General features: G+C 42.0%; 1 protein-coding gene across 2 annotated transcripts in view; it reads right to left on the reverse strand.

Moving 5' to 3' along the window:
- Nucleotides 1–19,420: 19,420 nt before the first annotated feature.
- DISC1 (DISC1 scaffold protein) overlaps nt 19,421–22,204 on the reverse strand; it is a 349,132-nt gene continuing 346,348 nt past the window's right edge. Inside the window, exon 13 of one of the 2 annotated variants that reach the window (XM_072823068.1) lies at nt 19,421–19,885. In XM_072823068.1, the coding sequence (XP_072679169.1) occupies nt 19,747–19,885 (139 nt within the window). In that variant the 3' untranslated portion in view covers nt 19,421–19,746. The remainder of the gene's footprint in view (nt 19,886–22,204) is intronic. The other variant, XR_012029320.1, reaches the window with a different exon arrangement.

The raw sequence follows: 22,204 nt of genomic DNA on the forward strand, positions 1-22,204 counted from the left end.
AGCCCATGTAGCTGGACAGGAAAAGGACATTCCCTTTCCGTGTCACATGACTTTTAAAGAATTGTACATAAATAGACACAGATCGATCACAGGTTGCATTACCCAGAAAGCACAGAATAGTTATATAGAGCAACATCATGCTTTGTGGAGGAGGACGTTAATCATAGTGAATGTTCTTAGCTCTCTTAGGAAGGTTGGCTAGCCAGAGTTTGTCCATTCTAGGGTGGAGTACATAGGCACAGAGATATGGCCTTGAACCCACCGTTTAGCTCTCCAGGGCTCACTCAGGGAAACAAAATGGAGCTGAAGAGATGATGAAAAGAGAATCTGATTATCATAAGCACAGACACTTTGTGTTTTCCTGTTCTTTGTTGTTCTGCTAACATTATTTATTCATGATAGCAGGTAATTAGACTGTGTCCTTCAGGGCCAGCTCAACAGATGTGAAGTGAGGAAAATGTGTGTGTGAGTGCATGTGTGTGTGCAAATGTGCCTAAAATATGTATGTATTTTAGGGGCATATAAAAGCTTCACAAATCACATCAAGAATACTTTATATGTTTTGCAAAGCTTTAAAAACTTTAAGGCACTTTCTTGTGTGTTCTTTCATCAATTATGCATTTTGATGAACATCGTAAGTCTATGGGGTTGGGCAAGGGGTCACACAGGTATTCTGAGGTCCCATAACCCCTGGCTAATGGAGTTAAGTCTTGAAATGGCCATGAGCCCCAAGGACTCATTCTTGTGCCACTTCGCCTCCTGACCCATTGCAGCCCTACACCTCCCCCTGAATGCATGGGCATTGTGCTCTAAGAAGGGCTGCTGAGGATGGGACAGCATCTCAGAGGCTGCAAGGATGAACAGGGCAGTTTGGAGGAAGTGCGACATCAGCAGAGGCACATGGAATGTCGCATAGAACAAGTGCCCAGAACTGTGCAGGTAGCCGGGGCCAGCATCACCTCTTGCAAGGACTGACATGAACAGCTTGGAATGGGCCGATTGTGCAAAAGCATGCTTCATGCAAACCAGGTCAGCTGGAGCTACCTTCCACCCTCCTCTTCACTTTACCCCTTCCACAAGCATGCCCAGACAAACATGGACATACTCACAGATACACACACATGCAAACACTGTCAGGTCCAGTGTCCTCCCAAAGACTCACCCGGTGTGGACAGCTGGCTGGCTCTCAGGAGGGAGAGTCAGAATAGAACAGAACAGATGCTAGCCACAGGAAAATGTGGAAGGAGAAATACAGAAGGACATGCCCAGCCAAAGAGGGAGGAGGAAAGAAATTTAGAAACTGCAGTAGCAATCATAAAGTGGTGGCTGAATTTGGGTTTTATGCTAGCTTACCACCAGAGATCTCAGAGAGCTTTACCAGTATCAATTAAGAGGGCTATCACTCCCATTTTGGCCAGATCCATCTAACCAGAGGGAATGAATAATCCTGATGGGGAAAGCTCCCAGGGTCCTTGCTCTGAGCCCTCTCCTTTAGGTTAGTTCAAGTGACTGAGAGTCCAGCCTGCATGTTGACACCCCAAGCATCCCTACCCTGGGAACCCTCAGGACTCCAAGCTGTAGAACTTTCCCTTCCATCAATAATTAATCCCACGTCACAGGAAGGGGAGGTCTCTAGTCGAGGGCTTTGTCTGCAGCCCCATCTTGCTAAACATATCTAACAATTTTTATAAAACAAAACCAACACTGTTATCAAATTTACAAGTACCAAAAACTTGGGGAGATGGCTCACACCTTGGATGATAGAATTGTACCCAAAAAAAGCTTTTTAAAAACTGGAATAATGGACCTCAAAAATAACATAATAAAATTTTAAAAGAATTAATACAAAATGCTAAAGTTGGGTTCAGAATGTCAATGTCACTGGTACCTGACACAAGACACCAACAATAGCAATCTCTATGGAAAGGGTCTTGAGTGTTAAGTTGAATCCAATGTTTATAGAAAAATTTCCAAGAAAGCTAATGCAACCAAAGTCACATTTGTGGACATATATGGTCATGCAAAAAAAATTATTACCAAAGGTGACATTGGAAGTCATCTGTCCCACCTTTATTACATGATGGAATTGAAGTCTTCAGAGGTTACATAGAAGAGTAGATAGGATGGATATAAAATGGATTCCATCTTGGGTACTAATGCTAATCAATGGGAAGTCACTGCCTGGAGACCTGATTTTGAGACGAATTCTGAATCCTTGTCTGGGTTCAGCAGAAAGAAGGATTGTGATGCTTGAGTGATTTTGCCAAGATCTGGAGAGGGAGCCCAAGGGTTACTGATGCAGACAATGCTGGGCCCCACCCCCTCAGTCCAAAGAAGCCCACCATTCTGGTGTGTTCTGCATTGGGTCCTGCTATGGCACCTGCCGAACACCCACTGGGAGTGTTCTCTATACCCTGTCCCAGAAGACTCTGGGAGTCTTCCAAGATGCCAGCAAGATCAAGTCTTAGTTGCCCAAGTTAACCAGTAACCTGTTTAATAGTATACCTTCGACTGGATTCCTTTCTTGTCTGTCTCAACTCACCCTCCCCTTTAAGTCCTGCCTGAAATCATATCCCCAATAAACAAGCTGCACTCAAATCCTTATCTCAGATCTGCTTCTAAGATAGCCACATAGTCACCATCCTGATGGAGCCAAGGAAGTAAGATTTACCCCAGCACCAGTCCACTGACTCTGCAGGGTAGAGTGTTGAGGACCAGATCCCTGAGAGACTAGGACACAACCTAAGGACAGAGACCAGGACTGTGAAGTGTCTGGTGTCTCTGCCAGTAAGGCAAGGGTCAGATAAGAGAGGGTGTTGAGTTTGGAAAAAGAGAGGCAGACCTTTAATGACACAAAGGTCATTTAGCACTGAGGTTATAAACACTGACTTTGGTTTCACATTTCTTGGTGTACAGGTCAGTCCTACCACATCCTAGCTATGTGATCTTAGATAAAAATTTTTTTTTAATTTGTTTAAGCTCTCCTATAAACTTTAATATCTTTATACTTTAAGCTTTAATATCTCACTACCTTCCTCTGGCCCCTTCTGCCAGCCCTCTCCCTGACTTCCCTTCCAAGGCCCTATTTTGCTTAAAATCCCCTGGGACTCCTTTGTTTTCCTTCCTTATAAGCATATTTCTTGCAAATACTAATCTCAAGGGGCTAATTTGTGCCATCTGGAAACAGCACTTCCGTCCTCCCCAGCGCTCCACTTCGGAGATGTGTTCGCAAGAAGCCCCAGGCAGGAAACACGGCAGCACGGTTCCAGGGGAACATATGGTGGAGGGAAGCCACCCACGGGGCTCCCGGAGAGGAGCTGAAAGAGGACTTCCTTTCTCCACTGATCTAGTTGTGAACAAAAGGTTCATGAACAACTCGTGGGGCAGGCTTCAACGATACTAGTATCAGGCTATCACCTCAGTGTGAGACCGTGCCCATTGAGACTGGGCAGCAACAAGAAGTCACCTCCCTTCCTTACTGTCCATGCAATTTGCCTTATCGCCTCCTACCAGCACCACTGCAAGACCATCATGTCATGGATCCTGTAGAGAGATTCCACACATGATAAACTGCTGCTTCATCAGAAATATCTAAAATATGAAAATAAATTGGCTTCGAATCACACGCAAAATACTCCCAAATATCAAAATTAACAAAGGATTATTCATATAACACTATGTCGATTCCATTATACATTTATTGCTCACAAAAATATACTGTGTTTGAAAATAATTTGCAGGTTAGAACTTCAAACTTAACAAGTTCCTGAGTAAGCCCAATGATGCTGGACAAAACACAGCCAATCACCAACTAAAGGCATTACTTCTAGTCAGCCATTCTTCCAGTCAGCAAGCACTGATTAATGGTTTGCACGCCAGGCATTGTTTTAGGTACTGGAGATTCAATCTTGAACAACAAAAGCAAACAAACAAACAAACTCCTCTCCTTTGTGAAGAAATTCTTTCAAACATAAAATAACATTCAGTGTGGGGTATAGTTGCTGAACGATGTGGGTGAAGTCTATTTTGAGTCAGAGTGTCTGAGCCTACAGCCGTCTGGACATAACAGCCCTGAGCACTGCGTTGGCCAACTTGTACATCATTAGCTCATAACTAAGGAGACCTGGTGAAGAATGAAGATGCAAGCCTGGATGTTTCGTCAACCAGATGGCCCCTGCAGTGTTGCAGGAAGAGTGAGACATACAGACACCTCAGAGCAGATGAAAGACCTCATCGGGAGGCAGACTGAACTTGAACGAAGCCCAAGCCTTTTCCTGAAAGTCTTGCCACCCTACTCACCTCCCATGGTAGTATCTTCACCAAGGAGTTTAGGGTTTGGGGGTAGCTCATATTATTGTCCTGGTGGTAAAAGGCAGAAAGATCCTAATCCTGGTCAAGGGGTAGTGGAGATTTTTTCAAAAGGACATAATTTATATTACTTAAGATAGAGGAGAGTGGCCCTATTTCTGAAGAAAGAGGGCAGATTTCAAAAAGGAGGCATCCTCCAAAACACGTAGCTTCTTTATCTGCTTAGATGTCAGGAATAGTTGTATTCAGCATCCAGGATAGCTTTTAGCTGTGACTGCCATTCGATTTCCCTAACCCTATGCTCACACACGCACAGACTTGCACAGGTGAGGTCACAGGGCTTACAGAATGCAGTAAAGGAAAATGGGTCCCCTCCTTCATCACACCATATGGAGTTGCTCTCTACACTGAGTTTGGTGCTCTCTACACTGAGTTTTGGTGATGTCTTTACATTTGAGAACAGAGTAGGCTTTTCCAGTTTTTTGAGTCTATCTTCAGGTTATTCAGAAGTGTTTTCAAGTGAGGTTATTCCTCACATGGGTACTAGGCATTTCTTGTTAAAATGCACCTAAGTATTTTATTTCCTATTATTATAGATGAAGTTTTTAAATTATATCTTCTAATTGATGTCCTATTCCTAGTCTATTCTAGTCTAATTTCTGTGTATCCCAGTTCTGTGTATGAAGACTATTATGTTCCTGTATGCTAAACTGTTGCTAATACACCAAACACAATGTGAAGTAGTAGTGACTTTAGTGCTCTTGACTTTAGCAGGAATGTCCATGTTTCCTCATCTAATAAGATGCCAGTTTGGAGACTGAGATATTGAGATACTCGTATACTTTTTATGTGTAGGGAGTATCTGACTCCTATTTATTCCATGTTTTATAATCATAAATTTTATGTATGAATTTTGTCAAATGCCTTTTAAACATCTATGGAAAAGGTCATATGATTTTTCCCCCTAAGATCTAGTAATATGTTGAATTAAATTAATGGATTTAAAGATACTTACCCATCTTTTCATTCCTGGAGTAAGCCCTATCCGGTCATAATGTATTATTATATATTCTTGAAACTATTCCACATTGTTTATTTTTTGAGGACAAACATGAAGAAGGGTTTTACTATGTGAACTTATCCATAACACTAAAATTAATAAAAAGATAAAAGAATTAAATGATAATTCAAAATATTTTTTCTCCCTTTACATGTTAGTTCTTTATCCTTTTCCAAAAATTACTTCTAGTAACTCTTGGAAAATTGCAGCCAGCCTCTTGAGTAACCTAGAATGTAAATTATATTGGGTCTTGCATATTTGAGCATATTCAATGAATTTGAAAAATTTTTAACAATATTCTTTCTCGGGATGCCTGGGGGATTAGTCAGTTAAGCGTCTGCCTTCAGCTCAGGTCATGATCTCAGGTTTCTTGGGATCGAGCCCCAAGTTGGGCTCCCTGCTCAGCGAAGAGCCTAACTTCTCCCTCTTCCTCTGATGCTCCTCCTGTTTGTGCTCACTCTCTCTTTCTCTCTTTGTCAAATAAATAAATAAAATCTTAAAGAAGAAAAAAAAAAAGAAGAAGAAAGTGATCAAGAGGCACTTGGCTGGCCCAGTCAGAAGAACATGTGACTACTGATCTCAGGGTCATATGTTTGAGCCCTATGTTGGGCATAGATATTACTTAAATAAATAAATACTTAAAAAAGGGTGATCAAACCTTTCCCTATCACTACCCACATTCTAGAAATGCCCACCTATCCAGGCTTTAAGATCCTATTCAGGAGCATCTGGGTGGCTCAGTGGTTGTGCGTCTGCCTTTCACTCAGGTCTCAGGGTCCTGGGATTAAGTCCCACATCAATCTCCCCACAAGGAGCCTGCTTCTCCCTCTGCCAATGTCTCTGCCTCTCTCTGTGTGTCTCTCAGGAGTAAATAAATAAAATGTTAAAAAAATATATATCCTATTCAGGTCCTGACTCCTCCTTGATGTTCACACTCCAGCTCACACCCTCTCCTGTGAAACCACATAGTCAGTACGACTCAGTGTTGCCATGGACTATTCCCACCTGTATCAATCTGGCCTGTCGAACAAATTCTAAGTGCCTGTCTTACTTTGTTCAGCTTGCTATAATAACAAGAACACAGACTGGGCAGCTTAAACAACAAATATTTGTTTTTCATAGTTTCAGCAGTTAAAAAGGAAGAAGAAGAAAAAGGTGATCAAAATGGGAAATATACTCTAAGTCAAAAAAAGAAGTGACTAACCAGGTGAGATTGGTATTCACACATGGTATAGAAATTGGATCTGAAGACAATTCCAGAAGGGTAATTAAGTTCACTAAAGTAAGATTATCATCTCCTTGAAACCTTATCTTTTAAAGAACAATAGTCACTTTTATGGGTAAGTTTTGCTATATTGGCTGTTATATAATCCATTAATTTTTAATCATGCTTTGAAGTATTCTGCTCAGATCTCCCTTCTGTGCTGGAGAACATATGGTCTGTCAACCAGGGGAAGAAAAGTATTTCCTACCACCACCATTGCTGCCACTTTTCCTTCTACTCCTCAAACCCCATGCACAGCAAAAAGTGAATTGGCCAGCAAATTCTTTTATTTTCTGTGATTATTATCTTTAGACTCAACAACACCAGACAAAAATCCAACCATCACTTGCACCTTGGGAAGGGATTTACCTGATTTGTATTTGATATTGGTATCCAGGCTCCCTAGACAAGGAAGAGGGCTGGGGAACAGAGTTGGCATCATTACAGGCAGATAGGCTATCAAATATCTACAAATGTGGAGCATCAAAGAGGTCTGATTGCAACCAAGGACTGAGTACCTAGGTTGAGGAACTGAAGTGCCAAAAAGGAGAGAAAATAACGTAGAAGGGAGAAGGGGAACCCCAAATATAAACTTTGAGGAAGTTGTAATCTTGTGGAATATGAGCTCTGCTGCCAGGTACCCATTCAACTATTTACCAGTTGATAGTGGGGCACTCATCAGCCCCTACTGTGACAAGGATCACCTAAGAAAATTTGGTCATGAAAATCACAAAGTGTTGATGTATTAGTTCTGTGTCTACCAATGTATCATACAACAAGAAGAGAAACAGATTTGCCTGTGCGTTAGCTGAAAGTTGCTTATGATTTTAATCATAAGACAACAGGAAAAGAGAAGAAAGGTGTTTTCTGTTAACATGGCTCTTTTTGGATATCTGGATAGAGGGAATCCAATATATTTCTTTATATGTAATGACCCAAAAGTTTAAATTTCCTCATCTGCAGAAGAGGGGTAATAGTAACCACCCTTCAGGGTTATTAGGATTAAGTGATTTACGTAAATCATTGGGAGGTCACTGACTTTAAGTTCCCTGCCATCTACCACAGGGTGTGTTTCTGCTGTTCCTCGCATCGAAACTCCTTCCAAAGGTTGTTGATTTTGCAGTCTCCCATTGACTTCCTCTCCTTTTCTCCTCTTGGACTTCTGTCTCTTTAAATATTTCTCCATTGCTACTCAGGTTTACATAATTCTACAGCCTTAAAAATCATCTATATGTTAATACTCAGTCCAATTTAAGCTCCTACTGCCTTCCCAGCATCTCCATTTGTATGTCTAATAATCATTGCAACTCAACACAAACTACTGATAGCCTATCCCCATCCCAACACACACTCCTCTCTTCTCCAAGGTCCTCCCTGTATCAACAAATGATGTTACCACCTGTGTGGGTCTGAAACCTTGAGCTCATATTTGATTGGTTTTCTTCCTTCGCACTCTTGACAAGTGAGCATAAGTTAGATAAATGGAGACCAGCATTCAAGGCTAAGAGCACAGCCATGAGCAAAGGCCCATATGCAAATAGATGGAAGGGGCTCCTGGGCAGCACAGTCAGTTAAGCATCTGACTGACTCTTGGTTTCTGCTCAAGTCATGATCTTAGGGTGGTAAGACTGAGCCCCACATCAGGCTCCACACTCAGAGGGGTCTGCTTAAGATTCATTCTCCCTTTCCCTCTGCCCTTGCCACTTGTGCTCCCTCTTAAATAAATAAATCTTAAAAAAAAAAAAAAGAAAATAGATAGAAAGTTGAGAAATGGTAAATGACCTAGAACATTTAGAAAGAGATCATTCACAATGAGTCTGGAAGGATAGTTTGATTACAGACAATGATCATCTTTGATGAAAACTTTATTGTTTAGGCAACAGCAAATCACTGAAGGGTCTTGAGCCTGACCTGACCATTGGTTAAGGAAAATAACTTTGACCATGAATTTATTTTTTTTAAAGATTTTATTTATTTATTCATGAGAGACACACACACAGAGAGAGAGAGAGAGAGAGAGAGGCAGAGACACAGGCAGAGGGAGAAGCAGGCTCCATGCAGGGAGCCCAACAAAGGACTCGATCCCAGGTCTCCAGGATCAGGCCCTGGGCTGAAGGCCGCGCTAAACCGCTGAGCCACGCGGGCTGCCCAGACCATGAATTTAAATTATGAGAAATTACAGACAAAGAAAACAATTAGAAATCCATCGCAATAGTTTAAGTCAGTATGGTGAGAATCTGGGCTGCACAGTACACAGAGAATGAGAGAGATAAGAACTCTCAATGCTAAAAACAGAAAGACTCACCTGATTAGACAGAGGCTTAGGGTGGAAAAGGAGCATAAAGCAAATGTGAAGCTTCCAGTCAGTGCCTCTTGGAAGAAGGAAGTGCCAGATTCCAGGATAAAGAACAGCTGAATGGCAGGTAGACTATTAGAAGGAAAAAAGTGAAGTTGGTTTTAGACATTTTGAGTTTGAAATGCCTAAAATGTAGCAATAGAAATGTCCAGTAGAATCTAAACCTCAGACAAAAGGGCAAAACCAGAGAATGATTTGAGAGTATTAAACCATACATAACTTTGAGTTTGGGGCCTAATATAGTAGCTAAGGTTTAGTGGATGCTCCATAAATATTGCCAATCCAATCACATACCTTTGGGAATAATCACTATAAAGATGATACTGAAAGTGTTGGAGTAGATGAAATTGCCCAGGGAGAAAGGAGATCTGCAGACAGGGCCTTGGGGTATCCTTCTTCTATGCCTGAAAGAAAACAATCTTGCAAGAAGGCTCATGTAGGGTGAGACCACTGGGGGATGTAGTGTAATGGAACCCAAGAGAGAAGGGAGGTGCAACAAGGAAGAGATTTGTTTCAGCATTGGACATTGTTACCAAAATGATGAGTAGAATGAGGGCAGAAGTGCTGTTGGATTTGGCAGAGCATGTGCAGGAAGACTTTCAATGAAAAGATGGGAACAGGGGATCCCTGGGTGGCTCAATGGTTTGGCGCCTGTCTTTGGCCCAGGGCACGATCCTGGAGTCCCAGGATCGAGTCCTACGTCGGGCTCCTGGCATGGAGCCTACTTCTCCCTCCTCCTGTGTCTCTACCTCTCTCTCTATATATATATGTATATATCATGAATAAATAAATAAATCTTTAAAAAAAAAGAAAAGAAAAGATGGGAACAGGAGCCACACCTCAGGGGCTGAGAAGTGAGTGTGTGACAGGAGAGCACAGCAATACCTTGTAGTATCAACTCCTATAAAATATCATAGATATCTCCATAGTGGAGCTTCATAGTTGTCTGGTAATTGTATGGGCATTAATAAATCTTTTAGTCCTCCTGTCCATGCACATAACCATTTGTTACGAGCATGTGAAATATGCCAGTTATGACAGCTCTATTCAGCTCTCCATCATGGTTTTAAACCAAAGCATAGGGCAGCCCCGGTGGCCCAGTGGTTTAGCGCCTGCCTTCAGCCCAGGGCCTGATCCTGGAGACCCGGGATCGAGTCCCATGTCGGGCTCCCTGCATGGAGCCTGCTTCTCCCTCTGCCTGTGTCTCTGCCTCTGTCTCTGTGTCTGTCATTAATAAATAAATAAAATCTTTAAAAAAAATAAAACCAAAGCATAAATTTTAGACCAACAACATTATGTCGCTTTCCTGGGGAATCACATGTCTGCCCCAGGAAATGTCTCAGGGAGAAAAGCTTCCATTTTGTGTGCCTTTATAAATGTTTCTCCTCATTTAGAAAGTCATTCAGTAGCTCAAGAAAATCCTTTCCTTCCTCTACAGGACAGAGGGATCTCTTTATGATTAAGAAAAAACATCATGGTACAGTGAGCCGTATTCTCTTGATAATATAACAGAGTGAAAAGTAATAATTAAGCAGGATGAGAGTCTTGTAATCTTCTAAATGGCTGTGATTTCAGATTTGCCATAGCCATCATAAATGAAAAGATGATTTAACAAGAAAGAGATTTTAACAAGAGAGAAAGGGAGACTGGGGATGGGGTGGGGTGGGGAGAGCAAGTAAAGGGTTCTCTGTTGGCCCGTATTCCGCCCAGCTGAGACACTTAGAATTCCCCATGAGGCAACTCTAATATCATCCTGGGGACATCCTTCCTCTGGCCTATCCCTGTCTGCCTTTGGAATTCTTCCCTGGACTCCTGGCATAACCTGGACCATGGCAGGGACCAGCCAGGCCTGATGCCTCTACGCTGCTCTGCCCCACAGCTCACTGCTTGCCAGGGGGGCACAAACACAAAAGTACATTGGAACACCAAATAATTTCACTGCGATTTTGTAGGCTGGCTGAAACTCTTCCTCACTTCTGCGATATGCCCGTGGTACATCTGTCTCAGTATGCAGGAGCTTCCTAGCATAAAATATCCAGATGCCCTTCCTCAGTTCAAACTGCTCAGAGCTAAGTGTCTCCCTGGTAATTGCCAGCTCCTGGGGCCAGGAAGAGACGCCTTTGTACACTTGCCCTTAAAAGTCAAAACTGCACTTAACGAGATACCAGTTGGTACATGCCTTCTGCGTTTCCCAATTTGGCTGAAAAGTAATATATCAGAGACTGTCATCTGTGTATTGTGTGGTCCATGCCACCGCATAAAGGTCTTTTTAATTCTCCTTTTTCTCACAGGCTGCAAAACATGTCATTTGCCTTCCTCTGGCCTCATGCATACTTTCTTACCGTCTCTTCCCATATTTGTAAGAGTGCACTGTTTTACTTCCCCTTCATTTTCTTACACATTTTCTTCGAACCACAAGTGCCTTTGCCTAGAGTGTTCATTATCAACTTCTCTCCGGTTCTCTGGTTCCTCGGTCAAGTAGTTCTTATTCATTCTACTTGTAAAGGATGGAACTCTCTGGGCCCACACAAAGCATCAGACGCTTCCATCTGGGTGAAGAGAAACCAGGGCTTGGGGCTTTTATTGACTGATCAGCTTCCAGAAAAGCCCAGCAAAGTCTCCGTTCCCAGTGTCCCCAGCTGTGTGGCTGTTACAGATGTTAGGGTCCTGCTGAGAGCTGGAGCCCCCCCACCAATGTGCAGTTGAATGAGGCTTCAATATTAGTAAATGAAGAGGGTGCTTTAGAATCACAGGGAGTTCACCTCAAAGCTCTCAAGTAATCAGAAACTGCTACTTTTCCTTTCTCCTCTAAAAAGGAAATGCAAATAAAGGAAGTAAGAAAGAGAGACTGAAATAATAAAAGCACCAAGTGGGAAGTATGAGGTAAAAATGAGGACAATAGGTCGTTGACTTTGGGCGCAGGTAAAAGAAACCAGAGAATCAAGGGACTGGTATTAAAGCACCTTTGGGAAGGAGACCAAACTCTGGGGTAACCTACAGGGTTGTGGAATGTGCATTGCTCAGGGATGAAGGACACAGATGGGAGGAGCACCAGGCTGGGGACGTAGTGTACTGGCCAAGGCCATCCAAAGCCCAGCTCAGGTTGATGTGCGGTTCTGCATATTGGGGGAGGATGCTTTGGAAGAAACGCTTGCTGTGCTGAGTAGATGAAGTAAAAGTTATCCAAAGCACCTTACAGTTCAACGTTTCATGTTCCCCTGAGCATCTGAGAGCACCATGGGGGCGGGCAGCGGGGAAGGTTGCTCAGGCCACAGATCAGAGACTTTTTTTTTTTTTCACTAACAACAACCACTGCCACCTGAAGCTAAGTACATCTCAATATGTACTTGCAGATGGGCACAGGAGTCTGGACCGCGTGGTGTTCTCCCTTTGGTTGGTTCTATTCACTCCCCATGCTAGATATTCTCCTCATTTTTAAATGTCTGTATATGTTGCTTTACTTTAAAAAAAGTCTGCACAGGCATAGACCAACTGAGCAATATCGATAAAGGTCAGTGACATATAGCTGCAGACCAAGTCAACACTGCTCATTTTACTTTATTTTTTATTTAAATTCAATTAATGAATATATAGTGTATTTTTAGTTTCAGAGGTAGAGTTCAGTGATTCATCAGTCTTATATAATGAGCACCAGATATTACATAACACTGTTCATTTTAAATGATGGGAATTGTCCAACTGTGATCTGCCTGATGTGGTTATTGTGGACACACTCATGACGAGAGAGAGAATGGCCACAAAATCAATGAAGCCAATCAATATGGGGGTTGGGAATTCCCCCAGCAGAGCACTAGCTGCTTGCAGGGCTGCTGATTATCTTCAGCTCACTCCCCAGTGCAAACTTCATTTCCAGTATGGCACTCATTCTTACCTTTTCTTGTATCCTCCCTCCTGGGAATTTTTTCTATGGGCATAATTCAAAGGCAAAGAGAAAGCTGTATGCATGAAAATGTCATTGCTGCATTATCTATAACAACAAAATACTGGAAAGATTTAGTACCCAGTTGCACAGGAATATCTAAGTTATGGTAGATCGATTTGAGAAACTATTATACAGCAATACATACAATGATTATAATGATTATGTGGCAAAATGGGGAATACCATAATATTAAACAGAAAAAAGAGGAATGAAAAATAGGCTGGCTATAGATTGGTGAAATGTGTTTCTTGTGAACATAGATTAGAGAAATGAAGATAGTGGGTTACGCATGAGTCTTTTTAAATAGTTTCTTCTAAATGTTGTCTTTACAAATAAAAATCATATAAGGAATAGAAAATAATAAAAAACTGTCCATCAGTATTAGCTGACTCACTATTGTGCGTCTGTGTGTGTGTCTCCATGTGTGTACATCTTCACGCATATGTGTGTATGTAGTCTAATCATTTATTTATGTAGATGTAAAACCAAAGGTCCCATGAATCAATATCCAACCCATTTTCAATATTTACTGGATGATTTTCACTAACATTTTAAACCCCTATAATTGTAAATTCATCCATTTCTAGGAAGAACAATTTTTATAGTAGGAGTTCAATAAGTGTTTCTGGAATGAATGAATACATACACGCTGGGAAGAGCTCAAATTCCTTCTAGATGGCTTTGTTTCTAGCAGATGCTTTTCAAACTCTTGGAAAAGGGAGCTGTAGTGTCAAGAAGTTCTGTGTTACTGGGATAATAAGAGGAAGTAAAGGAGTTCTCCAGACTGTCCTTCACTCTGGTGTCTGTTATAGCTTCCCTTCTAAAATATGAATGTGTTTCATACTTAAAAGCATACTTATTTAAACAAAACACTGATGGCGTGAGCAGGTCCCCCTAAGGGACCGTGGGGAACAGATGTGACTGCATTTCCTCACTCTTCACTCTGCCCACATAACCAGCCCACAGGGCTCTTTGGTCTAGTGTTCGGAGGAAGAAGGTTTTACCGAGCTCCCTAACCCAGGACAAGGACTGTGGTCCCAAATGGGGTAGAAATTTTGGTACTAAACCACTGATCATAGATGGTTGTTCAAGAAAGGGCCAAAATAAAATTGATCTCTTGTCTTTAAAATGACAATTAAAATGATCATGGCAATCAGTTTCCTCCAAATCTTCTGATTATGAATGTCATAGTCTTCTTTTCACTGATACATGGCACACATTGCTCCAGCACCATGCTGGGTCCATGGTGGGTGCTGAACAGGTGATGAATCTTGCATCAGCTTCAGGGAGGCCTGGGCCCATGCACCCTGCTCTACTTTAGGGCCTGCACTCAGTCTCCATGATTTGTCATTTTTTTCTTAAAGAAATTATTTTTTGAAAAAGTGAAAATAACCACATGGTACAAAAATTTTGGAAGACTAGCAGTATACATGAAAAGTTAAGTCTCCTTGCCATCCCTTTTCCCTATGTTGCCTGGGTCCTTTTCCAGTGATATTTCTTCAGATATAAGCATTTGCACATAGGAAGATTCTGGGCGGTGCCTGGGTAGCTCAATTGGTTAAGCATCAAACTCTTGATTTCAGCTCATGATCTCAGGGTCATGGGATTGCCTCCTTGACCTTCGTGAGCCCAGCGAGCCCTGCACTGGGTGTGGAGCCTGCTTAAGATTCTCTCTTCTTCTCCCTCTGCTCCTTCTCCCCTCTCTCTCTAAAAAAATAGATGGAAACTAGAATCATAGCTTAAAGGCTAATTTAGTGATTAGTTGTCCTTGGGTTTCAATTTCCTAAACCTGAAGCATTTTCAGGCCTAGATTTTGGTCTGCTTATGTCACCTCCAAGGCACCAGGGCCACATCAGTCTAATGGCCTCCTTGCTTGATCCACTTGATGAAGTAAGGCATTCTGTGCATGTGTAAGCATGTCTGACACCCAAGTACCAGGATGAGGAATTGCTAGAAGGGATGGAGCAGAGTGGGTACTGGGGGTATCTAGACATCTATGACCCAGTTGAGGTCAGATAACATTAATGAACTAATTTACAGAGATTTGACAATTTCTGATAACTTCTCATCCCAAAGTTTAGTATGTCTGTTTATTCAGTTCTTCTCTAGTGTCCTTCACATTCAAATTTCCTTCAAGACTTACACATTTATTTAATTTTATTCCTAGCTGTTTTGTCTTTATTTTTGTTGCTGTTAAAAATGCAATCTTTTCTTTATAATGTATCTTCTGATTGTTGTTTGTATGTGCAAAGCCCATTGATTTTGAAATGCTAATTATGGTAATTGTGTAAAAATGTTTCTCTTAGGTTTTCTAGCTTACAATTATCAGCACCTGTAAAAACTCATGTTGTATCTTCTCCTTCCCAAATCACACCCCTCATTTGTTTTTCTTGTCTCACTGAATTAACCAGGATCTCAGTAAAATATTTCAAGTGGGCACCCTTGCCTTGTTCCTCACTTTAGTGGTGATATGATTTTCAATTTCCTCAATGAGGAGTCTGGAATAGAAAATGCCATTGTTTTCTGATTTGTTGAAACTGAAAGTAAACACACACACACTTTAAAGCATTGCTTTATTAGAAATGTCTTGTGTGATGTAACTGTACAATCATCCTATAACAAAAGAGATGAAATGGATAAACCTGATAAATTTTTCTATCATCTATACTCCAGAAGCCAAAAACAAAAGTTAAAGGTGCTGCATGGTTTGGTTATTAGCTTTAATTTTGTGTAACAAAAGTAAAATTTATGAAGCAATAAATTATATGACAAAATTCAAAGATTAGATAAGGTGAGGATATTAAAAATAGAAGTACTGAATCACTTATACCAGAAGGGATTAACTAAGGGGTACAATGTTGCTTTCTTGAATGCTTTCTGAAAAATACCAGTCGAATGGGGGTTTTCAAGAAAATCTGCTTATTGCCAGGCAGTACGTGGTTGTTCCTGGCATGGTTTTCCTGGTGGATTGGGAATGAATGGTTGGTTAGGATGGGGGTGGGAGGAGTGGGGTGTTGGGGGATGGGGTGGGGGGAGGGGTCTGTTGAAACCTGTCTGAACCTTAGAGTTGAGCTAGATTTCTTGGCTGCAGCACAGTGGGGCTTAGCTGGGGGCCTGGGAAGCTGAAGTTTCCCTTGCAGGATCCCCAAGGTGACCATGTGTTCTTAAATGAATAAAGAAACTTCATGACTCAAAGTCTCAAAAGTCTCAAAAAGACTTTGAAGGCACTTTAGGAAAAGGAACAGTTAAATGCATTCCACCTGTGTCTGACCACTACTGTCACTCCACCCCTTCCCAGCTCTGTGCCTTGAGGAAAGTTCATTGGTCTCCTAAGGCTCTGTTGTGTCATCTACAGACACCTACCCCATAAGGCTGATATGAGAATTCAATGAGATAATGATGATAAAGGTCTCAGGACAGTCCCAGTGCATACAGGTGAGCCCTTCCCTGCTCCTGGGGTGGGGAAACCAGGCTTAAAACAGAGGAAGAAAGGTTTCCAATATTACATACTGGTTGCCTGATTTGAAGGAAGATCATTTTGCTCTTGAAATTTCAGGAAGTTGGAAGGCATAGGATCATTACCTACTAAGAACACACCCTAACTCAAGCTGGTAAAAGATGAATGGATGGCCATTTGAATGCCAGCCTCGCAGCGTGATGGGCAGTGTAACCTGCGATTCATTGTTTCATAGCATTGTCACGGTGAAATCAGACTCCACGTCACCATCTTCAATCTGCATTTTGGCTTGTGCTTTTGACTAGCTCCATAAAAGCTTCAAACTGTATTGTAGTTTTGTTGGTTGTAAATTTAAGCTCTGATAAAAACTGCCCTATGGGGTAGTTTGGGGTTTGGGATACACAATCCTGAGTCTTCCAAGGTCACAGTGGCTGAAAAGGGGACTTGACACGAAGAAGTTGTGTGGCCAGAGGACACACCCTGGCCTTTAGGAGGCTTCCTGGCTGACTCTGATGCCAGCATAGACTAGAGGGGAGTGGCAACGTGTGGTTAAAGCATCACTCACTCACCTGCCACCATACTTACATTTGTTCAGCCATCTGAACAAGGAAACAAACACACTGCCTAACCAGAGGTACCAGAGAATTCTTACGTGGGGTATAGTCACAGCTCTTATTAGCTTCTAGAATGCTCAAATACATCATGACCTCACAGAAATATTCATGATAGTGTCTGAGTAACACAAAACACTTGGGATAGTGACTGTTAAGATGTCTTGTGTCCGGGGACCTTTTTAAAATGATGCATGTTGGGGCACCTGGGTGGCACAGTTGGTGAAGCATCTGCCTTCAGCTCAGGTCCTAGGATCGAGTCCTATGTCGGCCTCTCTGCTTAGTGAGGAGTCTGCTTCTCCCTGACCCTCTGACCCTTCCCCCCACTTGTGCTGTCTCTCTGTTGCTCTACTTTCTCAAATAAATACATAAGTAAATTTTTAAAAGATACACATTAGGGCAGCCCAGGTGGCTCAGCGGTTTAGCGCCGCCTTCAGCTCAGGGTGTGATCCTGGAGGCCCAGGATTGAGTCCCACGTTGGGCTCCCTGCATGGAGCCTGCTTCTCCCTCTGCCTGTGTCTCTGTCTCTCTCTGTGTGTCCCTCATGAATAAATAAATAAAATCTTAAAAAAAAAAATAAAAAGATACATGTTAAAGTAAACATTTGTCATTGGAATACGCTTGCCAAGTTTTGCTCCACTGGAATTAATTCAACGATTCAAAGATTCCAAGAGCCATGTGACTAGTATGTAATATTTTTAAGACATGATTATAAATAATTCACTAATTTAGTCCATCATTAAAAAACCAAGAAGTTCGGGGCACCTGGGTGGCTCAGTGGTTGAGCGTTTGCCTTCATCTCAGGTTGTGATTCCAGGGTCCTGGGATCGAGTTCTGCATCAGGCTCTCCCCGGGGAGCCTGCTTCTCCCTCTGCCAATGCCTCTGCCTCTCTCTGTCTCTCATGAATAAAATAAAAATAAAATAAAATAAAAAACAATAACTTCTAGAAATTAATTATACTTATTAAAATATATACAGTATATTCCTTTAAATGCTCAAGATAAAACTGATGAAACACAGTCAGCATTCACATATTGTACTTTTGCTTTTTTCCCTGGACTATGGCCCTGCTGGCTTAAGCAGGGCATCCCTTTGAGGACAGAAGTACTGCCCAGCACGGGAGGCTTAGCAAAGCACCAGCTGCCTTCCGGAAATGACAGCATGACTTCAGGAAATGACAAGAACTGTCCAGCGTCCACAGATCCTAATGATAGCAGGACCATCACTATTCTTATAGGGATAAACGAGGACAGAAACAAACAAACCAAAGAGAAAAAAAAAAACAATAAATCAACTAGTAGTACAACCAGTAGCATGTAGTTACTAAGCTGGACGCTGTGCAAAAGCTTGAGTCTGGTCGCTATCACATCTATATACATGATGGAAATCAGTATTTAGACCATGACTTCCCCAGAGAATGCAGGGCTGCACAACACAAGATTAGTGGGATATTCATAAGACTTAAATAAAATCTATGATCCATTAAACTTGGGAAGTCTGGGTTAAGCAAAAAATCAAGTGGATTTCTTTACTGAGCTCTGTCCTAGTCAAATATGCTAATATGCGCTGTGGCTCTCCAACCACAAATCATGGCATGGCAGATTTCCCAAATGTATTTGACCAAGGGAGACCTGTTTGTTTGTGGGGCAACCCTCAGAGGCTGCTGTCCTCAGTGCACCTGGGGAAGTGCTGCCTAACTGAACTTAGCCTGTCATACATCTGCCTCAGGGGGAGGACCCGCAATGCCCCACATTGCTGAGTATGCACTGCCTTCCTGAGTACTGCTCTGCCCTACTGAGCATGCACTGTCCTACCGAGCATGCACTCACTGCCTTCCTGAGTACTATACTGCTTTACTGAGTACTGCACTGCATTCCTGAGTATGCACTATCTTACTGAGTGCTGTACTGTCCTACTGAGTAACTACTGCCTTCCTGAGTACTTCTCTGCCTTCCTGAGTATGCATTGCATTACTGAGCACTGCACTCTACTGAATGAAGGTTTCCACACCCATGTCCTGCCTGGTCCTGAGTGAAACAGGTTAGGGAGGAAAATAAGAGAGGCCCAGAAGTTTAAACTTGTCATCTGATCCCTTCCTGCCCTTCTCCCTTTTTGCTGTCATTGTGGACAAATTTCAGAATGTCCTCCTGGTGAAACACCAGGGACCCTTCCAGCAGAAACAGGTATTGCCACAATAGGAAAACCATAAGACTGCACCTCACTGACAGGTTGTTACTTTAAAGAAATTCCTTTTGGAATTTTTCATATGCATTCTTCTGAGATTACAGTGAATCACAGGAGAAGGTGAAAAGCTGTTAATTCCAGATCCTGGGGTTAATTAGCTCCTTTATATCATGTGCCTGTAAGAAAGTATAACAGGTACAGTGAGAGAGACTTACATTTAGTTTCCTCTTAACAGGTTCTTAAATCAGGAGATACTTTAATTGCAGCAGCAAGCAAGATGGTACAGGAAAAGAGACATTTTTCTAGCAGAATTCAACCCCAACTTCTGTCTAATGGGAACTGAGACGAGAAGATTTTCAAGTTCGGTGCAGGACTCTCCAATGAACGACTTGGGAAAGGTACCTCTGGCTGGCATTCGGAAGGAAATCCAGCAGATCATCCCCCTCCAAATTCAGGCCCTGTGTCTGTAGTTGATTCAGGCACCTGGGTCATGCAGGGGAGGTGAGAGAGGCCTCGGGTGCTGACGTGGCCGCTCGCCCTCCTCCTCCCATGCTGTCCTGCCTCAGGCCTGTGCTTCCCGGACACCAGCTGTCACACAGGAAGCCGCAGCCTCTCTTTCTCCCACCTCCTTTGCTGGCTGGAGCTGCAGGATCATGGCCTGCAGAGTTTCCTTCACCATCTGGAGCTCCCTCTTGAGACTCTGTGCACACGTTGTTAAGGAACACACGCGAAGGTGACGGGCAGCCCTGTGCAGCCTCAGAGAGATCTGATAAGAGCACGTGTGCCTGCAGGAAGCAGATGGGCACTGACATCTAATTGCAGTTTCAAGTTCTTCCAAATTGTAGGAATTAAATATTAATACAAATTTTACACTTCTTGTAAGAGCGATCGCCATCTCCATGAGGCCTGAGGTTATTAACTATCTCAAGTAAGATTTCAGAAAGGAAAAGGAAGAGTCAGCTTGTTGACTGAGACACTGAGACAGATGGCCCACTGGGAGGCTCCGGGCTTAGGGTCAGTGTGAGGGGTTCCTGCTAAGCCCCAGGCGGGGGTGGGGGGGGGCACAACTGCTACAGCCAAGTGCTTGGACAGCACGAAGGGCAGAAGGCTGGAAATTCGAGCTTTCTCAAGAAATCCATTATTTGGGGCCACTGTAGGTCCTGACTTGTGAGTTAAAGTCCCTGTTGGCCACAAGCCAGCCTTGTCACCTTGTGCAAATCACTTTGAACCTTGGTTTTCTCGTGAAACAAGGATTTCTAAACCCCTGTAGGTTTGAATCTGCAGTCTTGTGTTATTATATCCCCCAGGGACTTGTAAAATAGCCACTCAGGGTACACAAGATTTGACAGAGCTTGCCTTTTCTGGGTTGGTTGGTTGGTTTTTCTTTAAACTGTTGGGTTCTTACTTTACTAATCTATAAAATCGTTTCTCACATAGAGAAAACCATCACTGAGAACTTAGCAAATAATTATAGGGGATAAATAAGGTTGTCATTCTCTTAAGAAATCAGCCCTTTTCTGGGACTATATTTAACGAATCATGCTTTTTTTCTATCCACGGTCAGGTCCCTGTTTCCTTTCGTACCTAAAGTCAGAGCAACTCAAAGATAAACAGGACCAGAGACAGATTGAATTATTTTAGTTTCATAAGCAAATTAATTTCACTTCAGCCAAGAGGAATGAAGGGGAAATATGGGAATATGTCACTTAAACATCACTTAAATACTGTTAAATTATCACATGAGGTCAACCACTTAAATATTCCTAGAACAGAAATGGAAAAAACATAAAGAAAGCTTTGGGAGAAGTAGCTTGCAGAGATTTTACCACTCACAGACCATCAACTCTACAATGTTGTTTTATTTAAGTACAATGTCAATGCAATGTCAAGAGAAAAAGATACCCCCAGGTTATGACTGTAGAAAGCTTTCTTTTTCTTTTTTAAATAAAGAACTCCAGTGGATTCTGGGAATTATGCAAATGAACTTCTCCTAAGTAAAAATGCTGAACCACCCTGAAAAGCTTTTGGCAGCTTTTCATCTTAAAGCTTCACCAGACTTCATCATTTGTGTAATTTACATTCATCTACTAGGATGGTTCACTCCTTGCACTTGAACCTGAGGGGAATGAGGGTAGAGATGAGCGGGTGCAAGGAAAGAAAGAATACCATATTTACCTTTTTTTTTTTTTCTTTTAAAAAAGGTTTCACTGTCTTCCATTTCTCTGGACACTAATCCTTAGTGAAAACATGTATGACTTTACGAGTAAAAGCGTATATAGTCCCAGACTAAATACCAAGCTGCAATTTAACCACAAAGTTATGTCACATTTCCAAAGAGTAAGCACAGAGTTTAAGTAGTTTATGAATCCTGACAAACTCCTGAGATTTAATTACCTTTGATATGCAGCCTGGGACTACATGCCCCTATTTGTAATAATTATTGCTAAAAGATGACACAGGTTTTTAGAAAGAGAATTGAACCAAAGTGAGATGCTTCTTAAAGAACTTGCACAATTTCTGGCCCTCAGAGAACACTAGAACACTAGAGCCTTTTAAAAAGAGACTGACAGAGAAGCCATAAAGGAAAAAAGACTAAGTTACATAATTAAAATAATGCATCAGCACTTCATCCGACAATCTGCAGTGACACACAGAGGAGTTGGAAGGCAGGGATTGGAGCAAATGATCACCAGCGTCAAAAAGCTGGCAAATCACTTAAATGCTTTGTCTCACTTGGAAAAATGCATATTCTCAGGAGTCCTCATCTACTTGCTAGAAGAGACGCTGCCCCATTCATGAATTGTTTAATAAAACCAATTAGATCTTCAAAAACATAAAAGAAAAATAGCAAATAAAAGTAAATAAAATACATACTCTCATACTTTCTTCACAAGACCAGAGTTAAAAGAAATACTTTTTTTTCTTGTAAGCATTTAGGGCCTTTTGTGAGGCACTAGAGATTTAAGGCTTATCGACTAATGCAGCGGATGTAGCTAACACTCTGGGCTCTGTTGGATCAG

This window comes from Canis lupus, chromosome 4 (genome assembly GCF_048164855.1).
Source record: "Canis lupus baileyi chromosome 4, mCanLup2.hap1, whole genome shotgun sequence".
Taxonomy (NCBI): domain Eukaryota; kingdom Metazoa; phylum Chordata; class Mammalia; order Carnivora; family Canidae; genus Canis; species Canis lupus.